This window comes from Leptodactylus fuscus, chromosome 2 (assembly GCF_031893055.1).
Source record: "Leptodactylus fuscus isolate aLepFus1 chromosome 2, aLepFus1.hap2, whole genome shotgun sequence".
NCBI classification, from domain to species: Eukaryota; Metazoa; Chordata; class Amphibia; order Anura; family Leptodactylidae; genus Leptodactylus; species Leptodactylus fuscus.
Window position 1 is genome coordinate 252,170,108 of NC_134266.1, and position 24,630 is coordinate 252,194,737.

At 41.1% G+C, this 24,630-nt stretch overlaps 1 protein-coding gene across 1 annotated transcript in view; it reads right to left on the minus strand.

Moving 5' to 3' along the window:
• Positions 1-19,714: 19,714 nt before the first annotated feature.
• The window catches only part of FGF9 (fibroblast growth factor 9), a 40,602-nt gene continuing 35,686 nt past the window's right edge, over positions 19,715-24,630 (minus strand). Inside the window, exon 3 of the mRNA XM_075266077.1 lies at positions 19,715-21,064. Coding sequence (XP_075122178.1) covers positions 20,819-21,064 — 246 coding nt within the window. The 3' untranslated portion in view covers positions 19,715-20,818. The remainder of the gene's footprint in view (positions 21,065-24,630) is intronic.

Consider the following 24,630-nt stretch of genomic DNA (forward strand, 5'->3'; position numbering starts at 1 on the left):
GATAAGTCGCTTTTGTAAGAGCTTATATAATCAGAGTGTGTCCAGTTACCTATATAAAGGTTACCACATCGGTGCAGTCCTGTATTCCAATTCCATAGATTAATGAGACAGGCCAAGGAGATAGGGCTAAGCGATCATAGAAATACCAGCGGTGTCTATAATAAATTCTATCAGGCCGGGAATGGAGATTTTTAAAAGTCGATGAATCAATCGGCAGCGGATCAAGGTACAAAACCGAGACAAATCATTAAGATAACGGAGAGACAATAAATCACTGTATAATAATTAGATTATATCTATTGACCTGCTTCCTGATGGGATTCTACCGTGTAACTTTATATAATGACTTTACCCGGGGTTATCAGGTCAAAGGCTAGGTGTTTGTATTGAGCAGAGAAGAATAAATGTGACATATACACGTGTCAACAATGGTCCATTACCATACCCCTTTATGAAATAGGAATATTCCACCAATATCTGTACATTTAAACTCTCGGAATCCTTACTCTTTAAAGGGACACACCGAGCAAAACACAGTGTTATATCTAGAGTAGTGCCAGAAAGATTCCCTGTGTCATACTACAGTCTTCAGGCCCTCTACAAGACGTAACTCAGTGTATCAGCTTACACCAGAGAGTTCCTCAAGTCAAAAGTAGGCATCAATGCAAAAAGTGTTATAGAAATAAAGATAGTCGAACCTCTTAAGACTGGTTTTGGCCCATGTTCAGACAAACTGATTCTCTGCTTTGTTTTAGTCTGAACTTCTTTGGATATAACTGAAAGTGAAAATACCGTATTATACTCTGGGGTCTGAAAAGAACCCAGAGTATAATAGGTTGGAAGACCAAGGGACGGGAAAAAAGTTAAATATATTTATACTCACTTTCCGTCACCTTTATCTCTGCTTCCTCAGGGCTCATTCACACAGGGGCAAGAGGGGGTGGATTCTGACACCGAATCCACCTCGGAATCCGCCCCCTCACAGTAGAGGTCTATGTAGACCGCTAGCTTCCTTTATTTCGTCAGTGGTATGTTCCGGCTCACGGAAAAAAGAAACGAGCTGCCCTTTCTTCAGGCAGACTCTGCGGCTGATTCAGTCCCAGTCTCCACCTCTCGGCAGCACCCTCCGGACTAGGCCCATTCATTTGAGCCAACTCCCGAGGGGGAAGCTGCGACATTCAGAAGCCGAGATAGTCATGGCATTTTGGTCCAATTCTGATGCGGCTTCCCGTATCAGAATCAGGACCAAAATGCATGGGGCTTATCTCCATGTGAACTAGCCTTCACGGTGTCCAGAACTCTCCTGTGATGTCATGTACCCAAGGTCACTGCTGAGGCCTGTGACTGAGCCTTAGCAGTGGCATGGGCACACCGAGCATCGAAACCCAAAAAAAAACAAAAAACAATTTGGGGTATTCCTATACAGAACCACATTCAAAGAGGACCTTTCACCACCTCCACCAAATCCTATTCACTATACAGCATGGAATCTAACAATTGAACGCTTTAATTGTTAGAATCCACGCTGTGTGGATTTTTGTGATTTTTTTTTTAATCCTCTGGCTACTTAGTCCCCCCTAACCCCACTTACCTGCAGAGATGGCTGCTCCGGTGTTCTTCTTCGCCTCGCTGCCGCTCCACGCTCCAGTCTTCTTGCCTCGCTGCCCCCTGCCTCCCAGGTTAGGAGAGTGTGGACGGGTACTGGGAGGGAAGACATCACGTCTCCCCGCCCTGTACCCGCCCACACTCTCCTAAGCCACAAGCCCCACCTTCTAGCTCTTTAAACACTAACCTGGGAGGTGGGGCAGTGAGGCGAGAAGACTGCAGCATGGAGCGGCAGCGAGGCAAAGAAGAACACCGGAGCAGCGGAGCAGCCATCTCTGGAGGTAAGTAGCTACTAGAGATGTTACTTTAGTCTCCCATTAGAATGAATGGAGGCAGCCGGCATGCAGGAGGTTAAGGCTGTGTGCCGGCTGCTTCCATTCATTCCTATGGAACCGCAGCGGAGCCTTCATACTGAGTTTACACTATATACTCAGTGTGAAGGCTAAGCAAAGCATTGTGGGAAAGAGTACCGATCTCGATCCCACCTAAAAAGATCGTGTTCGGAATTCTGATCGCGATCGTGAAATTTTCTCGATCGCCGATCAGAATCCGATCTTTTCCGAACACAATCGCTCAACCCTATTAGGGACCTGGTATTGGCCCAGAACCCTAACCCTTTATGGGACTTAGTATCGCTGTACTGTTACTGTTCCTGTTAATCTGATTTGTACCTGTGGCCTCTTCAGATTGGAGCTCATTTTAGCACTTTATTTTAGTGTAACCCTCCAAGTTATTTTACATTTTAGTAACATGTTGTCAAGCTTTAGGTGTGTGTAGGAGGTAAGGGGGCGCTCCACTGAATCTTTGCTACAGTCTGACTACAGCTCTGTAGGAAGAATGAATAATACGTACTTATGTGGAAAATACTTGAAAATGTTACCTTTTTCGCCTCTCTCCATATTGTTCTATTTTATTACACAATTTACAAGGCTGCACTGTTTGCCTAAAAACCAGTTTGATGTTTACCTGTTCCCTCTTAGTTCTGCGAGCTTTTATAACTAGTATTAAAGGAGATCGTAATGGTCAGAGGTGGAAAATTTTTGCAGACCATGACCAAAGTCATATGGACGTTACAGAGGCAGAGGCTATGGGTCCCCCTCTATGTGCCAGAACTGAAGATAGCTACGTATTACAGGGATACCTATTCATTGGTAATGCCACATTTTCCCAGGAGCAGGTGAAGGTAAAGACTGACCCACACACAACTTTTTTAAACCACTCAATTTTTGCTGGAATTTTTTTGCTACATATTGGTTACTTTTAGATGGAGATGTAGCGGCGTTACCCCAAACCACTGCAAATGGTTATACTGCTGCAGCCTGATATTTTATTGCAAAAGACATTGGTTAAACTCCGTGCTGCATTGGAGTCCTGGGTTTGAATTCAGGACAACATCGGTAAGGAGTTTGTATGTTCTTCCCAATGTTTGTGTGGGTTTTCCCCGGGTACTCCGATTTCCTTCCACATTCCAAAGACATCCTGATAGGGTGTTTAGATTGTACCCGTTTAAAAACAGAAGGATCAGGCTTGTTGGAACCCAAGGTTATTTCTTTTACTTATATAGCGCCTTACAGATATTGTATCATATAGGGCTCACAATTTGTATTATGTCTACGGGAAACCGCAGTAACCCACACAAACATGGGGAGAACATACAAACTTCTTGAATCATCTTTCCCTGTTCTGAGAGGAGAATTCGGGAGGTACCCATACACATTAGATGGTCATCCACACAGGCCAGGATCAGCAGGTTTTGGCTAACGTCTATGACCACCTATAATTTTAATATCCAACAGATTCATAATAAATATCTAGAAGTTACAATCCCAGCTACTCGCTAAACCTACATCAATATCTGCTGTGCAAGGTACAACAAAAGCGAAATTAGTAAATCAATAGATAAAACTAAGACTATATGTTGTATAAATTGGCGATCTCTATAGTTATTGCTTTAACTAATACCAGGGTAAGTTCACACAGAGGAATTTGCTGCAGATTGGAGGAGGATTCCGCCCCCGAATCAGCGGAAGATTCCACCCAGATTCTGCCTCCCATTGTTTTCAATGAGATTGCAAGAAAATTCTGCTGCACACACTTGCATGAAAAAGGTGCAATGAGAGGCAGCCTCGGGTGTGGTGTCCAGAGCATGCTCACTAGATCGCTGATGAAGGTCGTATGACCGAAACGTTCCTCTGATCTAGATTTTTTCACATGACAATTTTGCCTTATGTTCATGGCGTAACAACTGCTTCTGTAATACATCATTGCACCTTTTTCATGCAAGTGTGTGCAGCAGAATTTTCTTGCAATTGATGTGGGGTTGAAGGACCTGTATCTGCTAAGCACCACAGCAGAACGAACTTTGAGTGTGCGGTACCATTGTTTTTTCTTACCATTGTTTTCAATGGGAGGCAGAGATTGGAGCAAGATGCTGAAAAAATAAGCGTTCTGCTCAATATCGCCATGGATTCCACAGCTTGAGACTCTCTGCCGCAACAGGGAAACTCGAGACTCCTGACGCAGGGAGCCGGAAAATGACTTACCCTTAATACTAAAGGAGTTAGCTAGCTTTTTAAAATTGATGCCCTAACCTATGGATATCAGTTTTAGATTGGTGGGAGGTTCTGCCGTCACCCTACAGATCAGCTCTTTCAGCTGAGAGCTACAATACTACTCACCATACCTTTAATAGCGGCCATGATGAGCACTGGGTCAATTGTCCTATTAAATCCTATGAGATCTTCAGTAGCCCATCGGACTTACCACAATTGGAGATGGTGGACCCCCATAAGTTCATCATCCAATTTCATTACAATTTTTTTTTTCTTTCATCACATTCTAAGGATTTGTTTTCCATGGGATGAACTCAACTTTTTTGCGCTGCATACAATTTATCAATGGGATTTCTTTTATCCATTTAGATTTTTCTATGCATTGTTATATAAATAATCTGTTATTTTTACAATACCTTGTATTTTTTTTTTTCTGGTTGAGTTTTTAAGTAAATTTTATTGAACCTTTTTTTTTTCTTGTTTAGTCTCCAGACAGCACTGGGGGTGGTCCCCCTGCGCTCAAACAGCACTGAGGGCATTCCCTGTGCTGCCTGCAGAATCTCTATTGTCCTGTGGCCAAACGGACAATCGCGTAAGAGGCCACAGGAAAATGGCTGCTGCACATGCGCAGTCGGCGCTTTCGGTTGAAGACGCAAAGAAGAGGCGGTCGCAAGAAGAAGATGGAGAGTCTGCAGACGGCACAGGGGACACCCCCAGTGCTGTCTGGAGACTCATTTGCATACGGTGAAGACCATTAATATCACCGGAACGGCGGCGTGGAGAAGACATCTAAAGGTAGGGGAAGAATAGCTTTTCTTAAGGCTATTCCAACGTGGTAGGCATGAAAAAAAGGATTCTAATGATAGAATCCCTTTAAGACTTAGTAGCACAGTTACCATAACAACCAATTACAGCTCAGGTTGCATTATTGAAACTTCACTACAAAAATGTCAAAGGGAATCTGATTGGTCAAACCCACTGATTTCGGGAAGACCAGCCATTTATCATACAGGTATATGGGAGCCTCCCAATTCCTCCCCGACAGGTGATGTCAGGGAAAGAATGATCAGGCATGTTGAATCTTAATCTTTGCCCTCACAGTAGATAAGCTAGGGGCCCACGTGGTGTAAATGTCGCAGTTAGGTAAAATCGCAGAATTCTTCTATCCCTGCAAAGTGAATGGGATTCTAGCAAATCCCATCAGCACAGTGCGGAATAATAAGCGCAGTGGGCATGCTTTGATTTCCAAAACCACAGAGGCTTAGGAAACTGCAGCATGTCTTTTATGCCTATGGAAATGCCAGCGGTTTCCCTAAAAATATAATGGAAGTAGAAAGTCTGCAGAAGAAACCTCTGCGTACATTCTGTGAAGAGCGCTGCAGGAAAACCGGGATGCGTTGCAACTGCAGTTTTTCCCTGCGGCCTGCTACGTGGGGCCTTAGTCTTAAGAAGGGGGAAGATTTATTATCATCATTTACATCATTAATCTGGTGCAAATGGTGCAGGGAATTTATGCAAGCTACAAGTTGGCATACATTTCCCTCCAGGTGCAGAGCCCGATGGAGGCTTGTGTCTCCTTTACGAGAAGGCATGCGCCTTGTTATATAGAAGGTCCTACCCCACCAAATCCAGGGCTAGGAAGATTGATGTTTCTAATCTGCCCCATAATGTTTTAGTATAGGGTCATGTAAATGGCGACGGCCCCTGGTTACCGATTGTGCCCTGTTTCCTCGCATTGAATATCAGGAAGGATCCTTTAGCGTTTGTGCCTTCAGATACTAATGAAAGGAATAAAAATACATTTTACACTTTTACTCCCAGAGGATTCCTTCATTCCCCGGTGTCTCAGGTTATATTCCTGGCTAAACCCTATTACTCAACAACACACCATCGCTCTCACTATGGAGAGGAAGAGATGCTAAAATTATCACCGGAGGAAGGGAGAATTTAACTCTTCACTATAAGGAAACAAGAAATAGATGTCACAAGTCACTTACCAGATCATGGAGCCAGAAATATTGGAATAACATTAAAATAAAAAATAAATGAAAATAATAATAATAATAATATTATTATTATTATTATTATTATTATTATTATTATTATTATTATTATTATTATTATTATATGAAAAAGTTGAATAACTTTACTATTTCCTATTTTGGTATCCATCTTGAATTATTTTATGTTTCTGCATTCATATACATAGATGCTTTTAATACTTTTAAGTCTCCTTTATGCAGACGCCATGTTAGATCATGTGACCTAAATGTTTAGTATTCTGTGTAAGAACCGAAGGTCAAAACAAGGAGCCCCAATAAGGGAACATGCGGATGTTTGGGGAGTTTTTGACTGCTTGTATGCGTAGCCTCCCTCCGTGGGGAGGTGGGGGATTCTTGTTCTTTATGTTATTTATGATGTTTCATTATCAGATTTTTTTTTAATGTGTTTTAACATAATTGTTGAATATAGTTTGTATCTATTTTTATATACATTCTAGTATTCTGAATTCTTTGTAGAGTAACGTAATAGAAGGTGTGGTTTTGGGGACATGGATTCAGGAAATGATTGGATTTCTAGTTCTGGTACATAGCCAATTCTTTGACTACACTTTCATGTATTACTGACTATACATATAAATGTGAGGTTCTTAGCGCACAGTTTGGTGAATTGTGCGAGCCCATCTGCCATGTGACAATGAACTCATTCACTGTGTTCCTAGACTAACACTTTACTTGTATAATAAATGCTGTACTCTACTATAGACAAGATCCCAGAGATTAAGTTGTTATAGACCTTCTGTAATAAAGAGTATATAAGAAGGTCATCTCATGTCCTATATAGGGTGTTAATGAAGGGACCTATTGGAAAAAGGCCACTGTGCAAAATCTGTAATAAAATATTACTGAGGCCTAGTATATACAGTACAGACCAAAGGTTTGGACGCACCTTCTCATTCAAAGAGTTTTCTGTATTTTCATGACTATGAAAACTGTAGATTCACACTGAAGGCATCAAAACTATGAATAACACATGTGGCATTATATACTTAACAAAAAGTGTGAAACAACTGAAAATCTGTCTTATATTCTCGGTTCTTCAAAGTAGCCACCTTTTGCTTTGATTCCTGCTTTGCACACTCTTGGCATTCACTTCAGTGTGAATCTACAGTTTTCAGTTTTCAGATTCCCACCACTGAACCTCCACCTATAGAGCCTACATAGTCACCACATACTGCTGATCTGTAGGTGACAGTTCTGATATTTAGTGCAGAAAATCCTCTTTCTTTCTTGAGCGACTTCCATGTTCCACCACATAGGCAGCCAAGTCACTATGTGTGCCCCTTATTAAAGTTTTGCTGAATTAGCACTTTGTCTACAATGTACATGCGGAGACACAGCGTCTATGACCCAATTTGACCATGTCCTATTTTTCTTAGCAGGAAGTCAGATGAGCGGGCAGGAGCGGGTGAGTATTGTTTTCCAATGGCCCTATTCTTTGGTGGAATATTATAATTTGTTTTTGCTACTTGTGTCAGCAGGGGCAGCCATCATTAGCATAATACAGAGAGAGAGAACTTGTCCCTGACATTGATTTCTCTCCAAGATCACCCGGCTTATCAAGCGCGTACTTTGTATTCAGATACTGCTGCCATGTAATAACATTCTTTATATAAGGTTCTGCATTCCATCGGATGACATACCATCATGGAAATGTGCAGGGATATAGGCTAAAATAACAAAACACAATTTACGGTCTGATAGAGGCCAAAGTTGAAGGTACACAGTAGCACAACAATGTCAGTACTGACACAAATGATGGCGGGAAAAAAATTGCTTAGAGGGATAAATACAAGTTACAACTGCTTCAGTTCAAAGGTGTTGGAGGAAACATTAATTTGTTCCAAGTTTATAGGGAAGGACAAAAAAGTAAGTGTTTTGGGAATAAACCGAAATTTGCTATTAGATAAGAGATAAAAAAAAGAAACCCTGCCAGCATTGAGTGAAGCGGCTGACTCAGTAACCTCCTACCATTGATCCAGATACTCTACGTTTTTGATGACATGGTGGTTAAGTGAATGGCAAAAAGGGCGATTGCCCTAAAAAGTCCACTATTATGAGGTCTCCGTCCCATTATCCCAATAACATAAGGCCCACTAAGAACCTTACACTAGGTTCACTTACCATAAACCTATGCAATGGCACCAATTGTGGAATTATCTATGTACATAATGTGTAACCTATTTTTTCTAGCACAGGTTACTGTACAAACAAGATAGGAGTCCACTGTATGCAAATACTACTGAGAACATCCATGTGACCCCATAATCTTCAGTCACCCTCTGTTCTTTCATAGTGCTACCCTAACCATCCTCTGTCTCTTACATAATCTATTCCCCATGGCCCCATTCTCTAACATACCAATAACTGTTTCTCACAATCAGGTCACCACGCCCCCAATAAACTACATTTTTGTAGTTCACCACCCAGGTATCACTATTATACTCCAGGTTGCCTCCAGGTAAGGGGTGTAAACCTGATACTGATACTAATATTCCTTCACCTCTCCTGGACTCCCTTGCCATACTATTCAGTTATCTTCCAGCCTCCTGGGTGACTTCATGGGCCCCGGGGAACTACTGCATCCTGTGATTGGGCCACAGAAGTTATTTGGAGCATGCCGGTACCGGGGCTGTTTTAACATATTAGTGGGCCCAGAGCACGTTTCATAAGTGACTCCCACCATTACCACCACTTAGAAATATCTGACTTGCACAAATTATAATACCCCTTAGTGGCCCCCACACAGAGTAATGCCTCCCTAGTGGCCCCTCCCTGTTTAATGTCCCTGTCCATCTTCCCTCACAGCATATGGGTTCATATAGTGATGTAGTACTGACCCCACTGTAGGCCGTTACACAGTAGTAATGCCCCTTTGTGCCTCCTACACAGTAATTATATCTTTTTTTTTTGGGCTGCATAGTAATAATGCCCACTGACATACCCCCTACAAAGTAGTAATGCCTACCTTTGTGGATCTTAAATATTATTTCTGTATCAAACCTCATAGGGGGTTACTGTTTTGGTGCAGAAAGTGTTGAATTGAGTACCTAGAGCCCACCAGTAAAATTTATTGAGGGAATACTCTATACAGCTACATACAAATATTACCTGAGACTCATTCAATGATTCCTAAAATGTCACAAACATAAATGTATTTCTCATTAGTAGGTTTCTATCCCCTGGGGTCCGCTGCCTGGCATTTGACCTCAAGTAGTGCTTTCTTAGCTGCAGTATGATTGAGATGATGGGGCCCATGCAGGAAAGATACTACCAAGGGCAACATCAGCACCCGGCTTACCCAGGCAAGTGCCGGGCCCCGAGCTCCTAAGGGGGCCAACTCAGCAGCTGACTGCAGCCTTATTTACTTACCGATTCCCGGTTCAGGAGTCAGGCCGGGCCAGGTAGTTTGGTTCAGACCAAATAGGTCCGAACCAAAACTGCTATTATTATACTCTGGAGTCTCTGCAGATCCTGGAGTATAATGATCAGAGGCCCAGGGGAGGTAGGCGAACATAATAAACTGTGTTACTTACCTCTCCTGTGCTCCGATGCGACTCCGTACCATCTTTGGCCTTCTTCAATAACCTCATGTGGGTCAGGTTGATGTTGTGACATATAATGACACCAGTATAATCTATGTCTTTGAGATCTTTGAAGAGGGCTAAAGACTGACCAGGGAGAGATGCCAGAGCCCAGGAGAGGTAAGTAACTTTTTTTATGTTTGTCACCTCCTCTGGACCTCCAATCATTCTACTTGAGTTCTGCAGAGACCCCGAAGTATGATATAGTCTGCATGAGTATAATAATAGTTTGTGGATTATGAGCCACAAAAATGTTGGTTATATTATAGTGACACATAGCCTGTATATGCTGTATAGTATACAATGCACGTACTGGGTCACGTGGAGGTGAACATGGACTTTGACAGAGATACCCTATGCATTAACCTGCAGTTCTCTACACCACAGAATAACAGGGAGCAGTGGAGTAGCTATAGGGGGTGCAGTGGAAGAAGTTGCTACTGGGCCCTGGAGGCTGAGGGGACCAAAGGCCTCTCTATAACATAAGACAACACCAGTATTGTACAAATTTTGCATTGGAGCCCATTAGGTTCTAGTTATACCTCTGGCATGAAGTCTATAGTTCCTTGCTCTACAATAGATTTCAACTGCGTCGCTGTTCAGAGGATGATACAGCTTACAGTTGACACCATGACAAAAATCTGGTGCCGGATGCTCATGGTGGTGCTATTGGGGATAGAGGCCCTGGATAATTGCTTCTGCAAGGTCCACACTTGTGTTGGGGTTTCCATTCATGATGTCCTTGGGGAACCGAAAAATGTAGACCCAATCTGCTTATAAACCAGTTACCTGCGGAAACCTGCATACACTATGATGGGGTCCATCAGCTTCCACCCAAAAAATGCGGAATATGCAAAATAAAAGTCTTGCTTGCAGAACTTTTTTTCTTTGCATTTTTCAAGCAGAATGGGGGACAGAATCCCCGAATGGTCACCCAATGCAGGTGTGACCATAGCCTTAACTTGTCTGCTCCTTGTGCTGCCTCTGTCTGTGTCATTGGTGTTCTATGATACAGTAATGGTTAATACCAGTATACCTGGTGATGAAGTCATCTCCACATTTTAACCTTTTACAGCTGTTACGATGTACCCTGACATTATAGTTTTGTTGGGCTTTATTTGCCCTCCTTTGCACAAAAGAATTGAAAAAAGATCATGTAACTAGTTCCTAAACTTATTTTTGGGCAAAAAAAGTAGTAACCCTAGGCTGTAGCCAAAGACCATTGCGGAATTTATGACAGATACTCATGTTAGGTAGACAATATGGACCATCATACTTTGTCTACCACATCGTTGAGCAATGGTCTAATAATACGGTATATACATATGTCTTCTCATAACAGGTGGGCTCTAAAACTGCGATCCCAAGTCATAAACTAAATCCCGCCAGACCATTAATAAATAAATATAACACAGATATGTTTTAGTGGTTTCTTTTTTTCTGTTCTCAAAGACTCTTTATTTCTAAAAGCGGAAGATTAAGTGCCAACGAAATCCGTACCTTGGAACCTTGGATTGTGGCTCGGCGTGATCCTAACACGACAATACATAACAGGGCAAGCTTTTCATCATGGCTGAAAACAGATTGTGGTAACGTGCTCTTCTCACATTAACCAAGAGGCCACTGGCAACCGGACACCGCGGGAGAAGGAATTCATGTCAAAGTCTTTTAATGTGAGATCACAATGTGATAATCTATTCTGGATTGTGGTGAAACCTTGTGTCTGTGCACCGGTTCCCAAGTGCCCCATAATTCTATGAAAGTTGGAAAAATAGGAATTTCAAGAGATGAATGTTGGAAAAGACATATTTATTATATTGCTATTAAGCTCGGGGAACTGGGATTCTTAGGAGAACAAAGACTTTAACTGTTAGTGGTTTATGGCTGAAGAGGTTCGGTTTTCATAGTCCATGTTCCTCAAGTCCGCACAATGAGGCTTATAGAAAGAGCACCTGTCACCTCTACCGGTCATGATCTCAGAGGTCCATTAAAAGGCAATTCAATAGGAAACAGCTTCTTAAACAGATATATTGGGCTATAGGGGCCACCAGTTCTGGTCAACTGGTCAATAGAAACTTGGTGGTTGCAAATTGGGCAAAGGTTCTTGGTACATGAAGTCTACTTGTGCGGAGAAAGATTATTACGATGGTAAAACAATACAGTAAGACAGTCAACAGATAGTAAAAGTTTCCTACGCTCTTCAGTTCCTTTTCTATTGGCTCGAAAATCAGTTTGTAATAGAAGTTACTGGGAGCCATTCCTAAAAATGCATTTACTAACATCTATATGGAGTTTTTATGGTCTTTGGCTTTCATCAGTTTCTTCCCACACGCCACAAAAATGTACTGATAGGTTAAATGGATTGTCCAGTGGGAAAAATGTTGGCAAAAGAGTAGGATAAAAATAAATCAAAGTGATACCTCAGTGATTACAATGCTTCGTGGTCCCCACTGGTCTCTACTTTCTGGTACCATCTCAACAAACAGGACATACTTGCTCTGAAGATCGCAGAGGACATCTGTTGCAAATTTCGGACACTGATCAAGATGGAACCGGGTAGCACAGACCAGCAGAAACCAGTTAAACCTGGGGTAGGGAACCTTCGGCTCTCCAGCTGTTGTAAAACTACAACTCCCAGCATGCATACTTGCTCTGCTGTTCTTGGAACGCCCATGGAAGTGAATGGAGCATGCTGGGAGTTGTAGTTTCACAGCAGCTGGAGAGCCGAAGGTTCCCTATCCCTGAGTTAAACAGTGGAATGTAAATGGGATTTGTCCTGCTGCTCCTATTGCCATGCTTAGTAGTCCCTGCTGGTCTCTGCTTCCTGGTCTAGGCTTGATACAGAGAAAGTGGTTGTTCAGTTAGCTACTGGTATCAGTCAGTGACTGGCTGGCCAGAATGTCCCTTTATTTCAAGATGAGACGAGGAAGTAAATATCAACGGGAAACAGGTAAATGTCAGAATATGAGTGTGGGATTGGCGAGATCAGTATTGCTTTATCATTATATTATTAATTATTATTATTATTATTATTATTATTATTATTATTATTATTATTTTATCCACCCTGAACCCTCTGCCTAATTTTTTCCCATTTTAGTTTGCTTTATATGAAAATACCCCTTGTGTGAAACAGGAATATTAAAAATTGTGAGCCCCAGTAAAGACAGTGACTGATGTTATGGGAACCCATCACCATGAAACTGCTGTACAATCTTCTGGCATCAAATGGCATCACAATGCTAAGCAGATTGATCCATAGGATTTTTTGGAGAAATGGGTTAGTATAAATTGTCATTAATTAAAACATCTGATTATTCTGAAGTTAGGAGTCTAGGTGGCGGTGTCTCGGACTTAATAGGCCAAATGAGTAGCTGCACAGACATAGCTGTAATTCATCAAGTAGGACCACCCACTATGCTCTAAAGTCCAGAATGAAGAGAAGTTTAAAGAAAACCTTTCACCACCCCCAACAAGTCCAGCTGTTCCACTGATTCTGGCACAGTCAGTATTTTTTCTCTAGCCCCCACCATTCCCCAGCAATCAATGCTATTAGTTTTGGTCCCTGATATACTATTTAGTCTCTGTACTGTCAGGTGGATGTGCTCAGGCAGGAGTGGATAAGGGGTGTGACTCTGAGCTCTGACCCTGCTGCCTCTGAGTGGAGCTCTGAGTCACACCCCCAGCCTGATACCACACCTTCTGACGTTATAGAGATGAAATAGTGTCAAAACGAACTGCACTTGTAGCTCAGGAATGGTGGAGGCTAGAGAGAAAATTCCAACTGTGCTGGAGTGGAACAACCTCTATTAACAGGTGCTTAGAATTGGCGGTGGTGGTGAAAGGTCCTCTTTTTAAAATATATGAAATCTTTTTACACAAAACTATATATCAATCTGCGCAGCTCCTTCTAAGATTCTAAGTCTAAGGGCCCGTGCACACGGAGTTAAAACGAGCGCATTTTAGCATAATACACGTGTATAGAATACACACGTAAAAATAACACTCCCATCGACTTCAATGAAATTTTTTACTTTTTGGGTGCATTCACACTGACTAAACGCTAGCTTATTCTGAACGTAAAACACGTGCAGAATAAGCGGCGTCTAAAGCAGCTCCATTCATTTCTATGGGAGCGGGGATACGAGCGCTCCCCATAGAAATGAATGGGCTGCTTCTTTCACTCCGTGCAGTCCCATTGAAGTGAATGGGGAGTGCCGGCGTATACGGCAAGCTCTGCTCATGCCGGAGCGTACACGCCGGCACTCCCCATTCACTTCAATGGGACTGCACGGAGTGAAAGAAGCAGCCCATTCATTTCTATGGGGAGCGCTCGTATCCCCGCTCCCATAGAAATGAATGGAGCTGCTTTAGACGCCGCTTATTCTGAACGTGTTTTACGTTCAGAATAAGCTAGCGTTTACTCAGTGTGAATTCACCCTTACACATGTAAAAAACGCGTTAAAATACGCGCCAAAAAACGCAACGCGTATTTTGACACTTTTTTTTTTTACACGTGTAAACTTGCATTAACTTCGTGTGCACGGGCCCTAAGAGTCTAAGATGGACGCATTTTAGGTTTAGAGTATCCCTTTAGTGATGTGTGATGTGGAATATGTTGCTGCTATAAAAGCAAATGTGTATGATTTACCACAAATTAAAAAATAAATACATTTTAAAAAAAATCGTCAACCTTCAGGATCTCAAGATTTGTGGCAGTTCTCTGTCTCCTGTCACTCATATAAAATATCTATTTTTGGATTGCAATGCGAGACAGAAAAATATGAAGTTAGGACGTCATCGTAAAGTGTCGCTAGTTTTAACTGTTTGTTTGACTGATTTGTTTTTATTTTACTTTTCTGGCCTTTAATATTTAATCTATTATTAAATTAAAAAATAAATAAAACAGTGGCCTAAAGCTTTTACGGAGTAGCCAGAGTCCAATTCATTTAGCCTTCGTGCATACTACTCATGGCAACAAAGTCACCCCAACACTGATGGGAATTTTTTTGTAATGTTCGAGAGGTCACTTAAAACTTTCTTCTACTATATGTAGCACTGTCAATGACTAGTAAAAGACTTGCATTTTTTTAAGATTCCAAGTTTTCCTCCTTTAATAATTTGTATTCGTCTTTTGGGTATACATGGTCCTCTCTCTTTCCTTCTACAGGCCATACCCTCATATGTCATACGCCATGATGTCATTGGCACGGCGCTGGATGTCCATGAAATTTGAATGGCAGTTACCTGGATGAGGGGGAGGTGAAGTCTACCCTGTTTCCCCGAATATAAGACAGTGTCTTATATTAAATTATCTTCCGATATATATGACCTGTCTTATTTTCGGGGGATGTCTTATGCAGAGGCTGGAGCGGGGGACAATCAGCAGTCATGCGGGCGCTTCCTTAGTGACTGACGGTTGTAGGTGGTCCAGGAAGTGAAGGGGGGGGGGTGTGTCTTATTTTTGGGGAAACAGAGTAACAGTATATTAAGCAGGTTTGTCCAATCAACTGTTCGATGACATAATTGGCGGACAGCTTAGTGGCATGAGGCTATGGCACATAGGGCTTTGATTTCAGTTATTTAATTACTGTACCATCTAGTAGTTCCCAGAAGAGTCCCAGTTGCCGACGGATCAAACTACGCTTCGGGCTAGGGTATTATGCAGTGACTAGCTTGGGACTGTCCTTGTTAGGGCAGGAAATATTTTGGAGTTCAGGATAAAGTATTTGGAGAGTTTCTGATACACCTACAATGGCGCTTCTCTTGTGATATCAACTTATTTCCAACATACCCCATCAGGCGGTAAGATTGTTCCTTTTAACAAATATGAATGAGGCTGCCCTATCGTTTATTATTTATTGCTTTAAGGACTGGCTAGTGGCTATCAGATTACAAAATATCTTTTGGTCCATATTATGCATATAATTGGTGTGCATACGTGTCTGACATATAGTATTTACTGTGTTTGACATCAAATATAGGTCATCAGTGGCGTAACTACCGTGGTAGCAGCAGTAGCAGCTGCCACAGGGCCCGGGACATTGGGGGCCCGGTGGCAGCCGCTACCGCTGCGTTTTTTTTAATAGGCCGTTACCGGCTGGCGTTACTCCAGCCGCTAACGGGCCCTATATACTTACCGATCCTGGCAGGGGCCGGGATCGGTAAGTGACACTGCGGGCCCCACAAGCACTATTATACTCAGGGGTCTTTTCGGACCCCCGAGTATAATGATCGGAAGTGCAGGAGCAGTAACTGAACATAAAAAACTGTGTTACTTACTTCTCCAGGCTCTCTCAGACGTCACATGATCGGGGCCTGCGTTCTTATGCGTCGCGACACAGGCTCCCGGTCACATGACGTCCCTGACGTCATTGAAGATGGCCGCCAGCGGGGAGTCGGGAGACAGGTAAGTTACAGTGTTTTTTTTTTTATGTTGTTCTTCCCCTGGGTCTCTGATTAATATACTCTGGGGTCTGAAAAGACCCCAGAGTATAATAATTGTTAATGGGTGTCCACAACGGGGCATAATAGTGGGTGAAGGGGCCACAATGGGGGATAATACTGTGTGCAGGGGCCACTATGGGGTATAATACTGTGTACTGGGGCCACTATGGGGTATAATACTGTGTACAGGGGCCACTATGGGGTATAATACTGTGTGCAGGGGCCACTATGGGGTATAATACTGTGTACTGGGGCCACTATGGGGGATAATACTGTGTGCAGGGGCCACTATGGGGTATAACTCTGTGTGCAGGGGCCACTATGGGGTATAATACTGTGTGCAGGGGCCACTATGGGGTATAATAATGTGTGCAGGGGCCACTATGGGGTATAATAATGTGTGCAGGGGCCACTATGGAGCGTAATAGTGTGCGTAGGAATGCGGGGGGTGGGGTCGTGCGGGGTTTTCTGTGTTGGTCGGGGTTTTCGATGTCAGCCGGGGGGTGGGGGGGGCCATGTCAAAGGTTCGCCACGGGGCCCCGCCATTCCTATGTTACGCCACTATAGGTCATCAATAATTGGTCTACAATATGTGTCATTAGGAAATGATTTTCAGGAGAATGGACCATCCAGTGTCAAATATATATATCTATCAAATCCATCGTACAAACACCATGGACACCCGATGGACCCAACTGAACGATAGTGGATCTGATAGTCTTCTGCAGTGTCTTTATTTTGATAAGAAAAAATGAAGTTGCCTTCAGAGCTATTTTTCCCCATATAAGGCTGAGGCTCCATGTTGCAGAAACTAAGTTTTTTTTGTGTTGTTGTTGCTTTTTTTTTTTTTTTTGAGCCAAAACCAAGAGCGGATTGAGCAGAAGGCAGAAGTATAAGAGCTTCTTATGGATTTCCCATTCCTTTTGTAGTCATTCTTGGCTTTGGCTCAAAAAACTGTAACAAAAACAGCTGCATTTCCACAACGTGGGGCTTCAGCCTAAAAAGAATCTGTAACGGAGGCTTCTATGACGGAGGTGTTAACAAAAATTCTTTTGTGTAATATTATATCTTCATTTGCTCAAATGTTACGGCTAAGAAGATGGACTTTTCTGCTTAAAGTAATTTTACAATTCTCATAGAAAATTTACCAAATTTGGTTGACCCAATGTGGTCAGATGATATGATGTAGTCCCGACCACTTACACTTACTCATCCATTAGTAGATATTTTTTTTATTTGACCCTTGAATATCACATACATGGATCTGCTTTGTGCCTTTTTTTTTTAATGTAGATTCTGAGCCCCAAGTAGGGATCACAATGTACATTTTTTTCCCTAAGACGGGGAGAACATAGAAACTCCTTGCAGATATTATTCCTGTTGGGATTTGGACCCAGGACCCCAGCGCTGCAAGGTTGCAGTGCTAACCACTGAGCCACCGTGTTGCCCCTTGCTCTGTTCCTTGTCATCAAAAAGGAGGATAAGATCCCGTCCCACAAAAAGTGGTAGAAAACACCCAAACTCACTTCCTAACCCGACCCTCCTTTAGTGATATATGACAAACCAGATCTTTCCAACAAGATGTACCATAGGCCTGACCTGTAAAATGGCGACCAATTTATTTCATAAGCTGTAAGTACTTTGTGCAACGCTTCTGTAACAGGTCCCAAATGGGCAAGAACAGAGAATATACCTTTGTGTCCAATTACACATTTCAGAACACTTTTAAATAAATATTTATTTCTATGCTTATTGCTTAAAAAATATTACAATATTTTTTTTTCTTTTCAAAACGTACCACACATTTCAAACTTGCCTATGAAGGATCCAGAATTTGTGATGTGCAGACAATTTTTTTTTTGAAGCACAAAACCAAAAAAAGTAATAAAAAAAAAAAAAAAAAAAAAAAAAAAAAAAAGGAAATAAATAAAAAGTATAATACTTTTCCCCTTGTCGTTATTCGTAAAGATTTATTAGGTTCAATTTTGCAAGTTATTTGAAAAAAAAAATTTTTTGTTTAAAATTGAGGGTGCTAATGTTTTATGACAGTTCACGCTGAAAGCAAATTCAATAGACAGATGTTACACTGACCCCTAGGAAGGCTGCAATGTCAGGTAGAAGATACTGTGTGCACATATAAACATGTTTACGTACAAGAGTCGTCCCGTTGACCTGGGTCTTGCATTTTTAGAACCACCACATGTTATTTAAGCTTTAGCGAACATATGGGACTATCTGCAGCTGCTGTATTACATCCATTAGTCCCAGTAGCCATTACATAGCCATGTGATAATAAAAGGCACCTACATTTTATTTTACTGCACAGAGCCTTTAACTATGACAAAACATGAGATTATATTGTGCTCCTGGACATTTTCTAAAAAAAAAAAGAAAAAAAAAAATAGAAAAAAAAATAAAATTTACCATCTGCTTCATAATATGTAATAAACAGGTAGATTATATATATATATATATGCATATATAGTAAACCTTAGGTGCCTTTCAGCAGCAGAGAAGTTTGAAGATGGTAGAACAATTGGAAAGGACAAATCCTTAAAGGTTACAGCATAAAAATTGGAAGCCTTGTATGGTTTTTGGGTTAGACTTTAACAGTGGTGAAAGTGTATATGAGAAGGTTGACATGTAAAGCTCTCAGCAAAGGCTATTCGATGCTGGAAACAAAAACAAAAAAATAAAATAAATAATTCCAGTCTCAAAAATTAAAGATGGAGTTCAGAACCCAAAAACAAAGAAAAAGTGCAGACTTGGGTTTGCACAGAATTCGTACGACTCACAGTTTGTCTATGATGTACATAAAAAAATGAACAAGGAGACCATACAGAATTATTCCAGGACTGAATCAGTAGACCACCGGCCTTATACGTCTATTTAAAAGGAGTTGTGTCACCATGATAGCCCCTGCCCATGTACCCTATTAGAGCATATGGACATGAATAGAGGAGACTTTGTGCCAGAGTGGCTCTTGCTCTGGTAGACCCAGCGAGTCCATGCATTACGTGGATGGCCATTCATATGAATGGCCAACATGTAAGACCAGATTTTCCCTGGCCATTCATATGAATGGCCAACATGTACAACCACATTTTCCCTGGCCATTCATATGAAGGGCCAACATGTACGTACACATTCTCCTTGCCAAAATGTATGACCACATTTTCCCTGGCCATTCATATGAATAGCCAACGTGTTCTACCAAATTTTCCCTGGCCATTCAGATGAATGGTCAACATGTACAAACACATTTTCCTTGCCAACATGTATGACCACATTTTCCCTGGCCATTTAGATGAATGGTCAACGTGTACGACCACATTTTCCTTGGCCATTCATATGAATGGCCAACATGTAAGGCCACATTTTCTCTGTTCATTCATATGAATGCTCAACATGTACAAACACATTTTCCTTGGCCATTAATATGAATGGCAAACATGTACGACCACATTTTCCCTGGCCATTCATATGAATGCTCAACATGTACAACCACATTTTCCCTGGCAATTCATATGAATGAGCAACATGTAAGACCACATTTTCTCTGTAGTGACTGCTGCAAGGGAAATAAATGACTGGCCATCACATTCTCCTAGAATACCAGCTGTTCTCGGGCATTGGCAAGCAGTTTATGGAGCCAAAGGACCAACTGATTTACAGTCACTGAATAATTCTGTGTGATGTTGCATAAGGTGGTTGTACAGAGTAATGGGCACAAAGTAGATTGTCACCTAGAGGGTCATTATTGTTTTTTTTCCCATTTTAATCCATGCGCCTTAATAATAAACTTGCATGAATTTACCACAGGTTCATAATGGCCTTTAACAGATAATGCTTACAGAGCCTAAAGCTTCGAAAATGCCTATCTGGCCTGTACATATTTCATTAAAAATAAACTCTATATAATAAATAAATATATAAAATAAATATAATGTTGCCTTTGGAATTTCTATAAATAAATTTAAGTTTGTTTTTGTATAGTATTTTTTTTTTAAATTTTTTGTTTCTTTTTTTTTCTTCCATTTTTTTTTCTTTTCTAAGAGGTCTTTGATTCATGCTCGTTGGGATGGCACCCCAACGAACAATTAAACTGAAAAGTCACTTATTAAAGTAAGACTGCACCCATCCATGCCTTTGTAAATGAGCGTACGACTTGAGCAGGCCTTCAGCCAAAAATCTTGATGAACCGGAGTATGGCAGCTATGCTGATATATGATGAATTAAGGGGTGATCAAAAATTTAAAAGCATGTCTATTTTCCCAGCATGCATCAGGCCTCATTCCTTCTTGCTTTGCTTTTATATAGCTCTTTGCCTTGTAATAGATCAAGCACTCATGGGCACAGCCTTTCCTCCAGGAGGACAATCCTTTAAGTGCAGAACAGAATTAGCATGTTCCATCCAAGCCTCCATCATATATTATGCATGCGACAAAGTTTGGCAACAGTGCAGCTGATGTGATGACCCAGCTAACCAATAAGAACCCAATCGGTGAAACCTTTTGATTTAATATAGTGGTTACTTTTTTTAAGGGCTCGAGTGAAATAAACGTCTTTGTCAACTTTGGCTTAGTATATCTTTATAAAGTTCGGGAACCTTTTCGGGGTCCACAGGCCTCGGTAAAAAATGTGTAAATTTCTGATGCCGTTTAGTCCTATTCCCTTCTCTAGGAGTCCCATCTTTATTCAATGCTACATAGTATCGACGTCCAGTGTCCACGTGTTTATAGAGGTTAGATGAATACGTGTTGTACCAGTTTTCTTCGAATTGTTCTCGAAATACACACTCTTGGGTCAACTTCTCCTGTAAGAAATAAACAAGAACAGAACTTCAATCTTTAGGTTTGTACAAAATGTTCTGCAAAATCTATTAGATCATTACAACAACCATAATAAAATCTGATGACATCTAGTACAGTGTGACATGAGAACTGATTGGTATTAAGAAATGCTCCAAACAATATGGAAAAAATTATCACACAAGATCTTCCAACAATTCTTCTTGGAACTCGTTTCATCCCAGATTTCCAAGACTTGCTTAAAGTAGTACCCCAGCCAATAATGTTTATCACCCCAACTATCTTTTGTACTTGGCTAGGTTGGGTGCAAATAGTCAGTCTGCATGAATCAACATTTTATAGAAGGCTATGGTCACACCTATGTTGGGTGACCATTTGGGGATTGTGTCCCCCAATCCACTTGCAAGCAGGACTTTTCTCTCCAGAAACCTGGAGGAACCCATTATAGTCTATGGGGTACTTAGGTAACCGCTTTTTAAGTGGATTGGGTTTCTGTTTATCGGGTCCCCAGGAGGACTTGTATAACAGAAATCCCAACCCAGGTGCGAACATAGCGTAATTGTTTAGTACTGAGGAAATTTTTTGTAAAATTGTGTAAATTTTCATTTCATTTGAAAGGAATGACATACTTATATATAGCTACACACACAAGACAACCATATTTTACATTATATAAATGATTTTCTTCTATGCAATGATAAAGAAGGAAAGAAAAGAATGTTCAATCTTCTTGTAACCAACACCAACATGGAGCCACAATCACAAAAATCACTATATCACTAACCATGGGAATTGCTTACTGGTTTTGTCCTTACAGAATGTGTCCCCTTGCAGATTTAACCGACTGCATGGAAATATACCACTTCAGCAGAAGGTTTAATTCTTGCAATTCATGCGGCTGTGTCTACAGTCAATAAATATTGAACAGGACTGCGTAAGATGCAAAAAGAACAGCACATACTCCATCCTAAGTTGCTTGTGAGATGGAGCCATGAAATGAAATATAAGAGATCAGCTGACGCGTTTCAGGGTGTCCATTCTGAGCTCCTTACTATGAGTATGGGGAAGAGAATGGATAAGAGAATGGATAAGAGAATGGATAAGAGAATGGATAAGAGAATGGATAAGAGAATGGATAAGAGAATGGATAAGAGAATGGATAAGAGAATGGATAAGAGAATGGATAAGAGAATGGATAAGAGTATGGATAAGAGTATGGATAAGAGTATGGATAAGAGAATGGATAAGAGAATGGATAAGAGAATGGATAAGAGAATGGATAAGAGAATGGATAAGAGAATGGATAAGAGTATGGATAAGAGTATGGATAAGAGAATGGATAAGAGAATGGATAAGAGTATGGATAAGAGTATGGATAAGAGAATGGATAAGAGTATGGATAAGAGTATGGATAAGAGAATGGATAAGAGAATGGATAAGAGAATGGATAAGAGAATGGATAAGAGTATGGATAAGAGAATGGATAAGAGAATGGATAAGAGTATGGATATGAGCTATGAGTAAGGGGCTCGGAATGGACACCCTACAATGAGTAAGCTGATCTCTTAAATTTCATTTCATGGATTCTTGTCAATGAAATTTTTTATTGATTTTTATATGAGGAATTAAAAGTTCAATTTTATATTGGATGCTGGATTTTTACGTATTCTTTGGATGGTGGTTTCCCAGTTGCCATCTGGTTGTCCGTGCATCTTCATTGAGCTCATACTCTATACATATGAATTTTTCACAAAAGACTTTTGTTATTTGGTTTGAGTGGTGTTACCTCTTGGTGTTTCGTGCTTGTGAGATGTACCTTATAATTCTCCGGGGTATTTTAGAAAAAAAAATCAGCTGACTACAATATCGAAGACAAAATCTGGGACATGGCCAATTTTGGCAGAATTGGTTGACCAACTAATGTGTATAGGAGTTTCCCCAACTTTCCTCTAACAGTAGAGGTGAGGGAAAGAGATTGGGCTTCTGGATTGGATACTTGCCAACTCTACCAGAATGTCCTGGAGCCTAATGAATTAAGGGGAGACCTCCAGAACACCAAGAATAGTTGGCAAATTTCCCAAGCCTCGATAGCTTTCTATTATTCTCCATGTGATGTATGTCATATCATAAAGGGGGCATGGCCAGTACATTTTCATGTCCACATTATAAAAAGGGGCATCGCAACCTTTCCCAAATGACTATGGCCTCCTGGAAAGGAGGAATGGCCACCCCTTTGGTGTCTCTTTGGGACAAATGCCAGCAGATTTTGGCAGGTAAGGCTTGTTCCCTCTATCTGTATTGAGAATACATGAGATGCTCATCCAAACCACGAAAACTGGGAGGAATAACAGTCAGACAAAACCATGTTTGGCCCACAGTTATCCAAGTCATACGGCTAGCCGTAGCCCTGAAGCTTATCTGCAAGATAATAGAGGTCTATATGGCAAATTATTTTTATTTTCTGCCTAGAATATCGCTATTGCACTTTTTATGGCACTTCTGATAACATTACTATTTTACTACTACTGTTTATACATATTAGGTTATGTTTTATGCTAAGTTGGGGCCATAGTAATAGAATGATTGAAAATCTTATTAAAAATTACAGATATATTTGCTGTGCCTCGAAGATTTGTCTCGGGGACAACTTATATTTTCTATGTACTTTCTGTCTGACCTCCTACTTTGGCAGAAAATGGCCACCAATAATAAATTAATCATGGATAAAATGATCATTTCATCTAGAACATGCCATATTTACGTTTCGGGAGGCCGTACGCGCTGTATGGGATGCTTCAGGATTGGCGCTCCGAAGGCTGTTATAATATGTACTGATCGGAGGCCTATTTCAGACTTTTAATTATTTATCTGCATGGATGGTAAAATGCATTATTTAATATGACCAGAGGAATCTCTTAACTGGGAATGACATGTACAGAGCTCGGAAGACAAACAAAGAGCTCGCCCCCGCCCCACCCCCCCTGTCCCCACTTTGTAAACCACAGAAGAAATCTAAATATTCTGTTATATAAACAGTAAAGGTTTATTCTACAGGACTGGTTAATAGGCCGAATCCTATAAGTGCAGTCTTCATGTATTTGCGCACAACATAAGATTCACTCAAATAATATAACTGGAATTGTTCCCAAAGATGTTACTTTAATGAGCCCTAGTGCAAAAACTATAATGAGGCCTCCATTCACTAGGTGTCATTCGAAATACTGGGATCTTCTAATGCGGAATAGGGCCCCTCCACCAGGACACTACTGCTACCTAAGCATCCCCCACAGTCATACCCCGGAATGTCTACTGTATGGGACCATAGATACTAGATTATGAGAAATTCGTCATCCCTGCAAATCCATCAGGTAGACTGGATACTAGATAGGATATCCTGAAAAGTTGTACAACATGACCAGCTATGGGATAAAATTGTGTGACCATAGACGACAGAGCAACAAAGTGTTTTCCAAAAAAAATTGATTCTCTTATTCCATTCATCTCGGAAAGATCTAAAGCCAAGAGGAAGGTAAAGCGAGGAGACATCTACCAATATATTTCACGACGATAT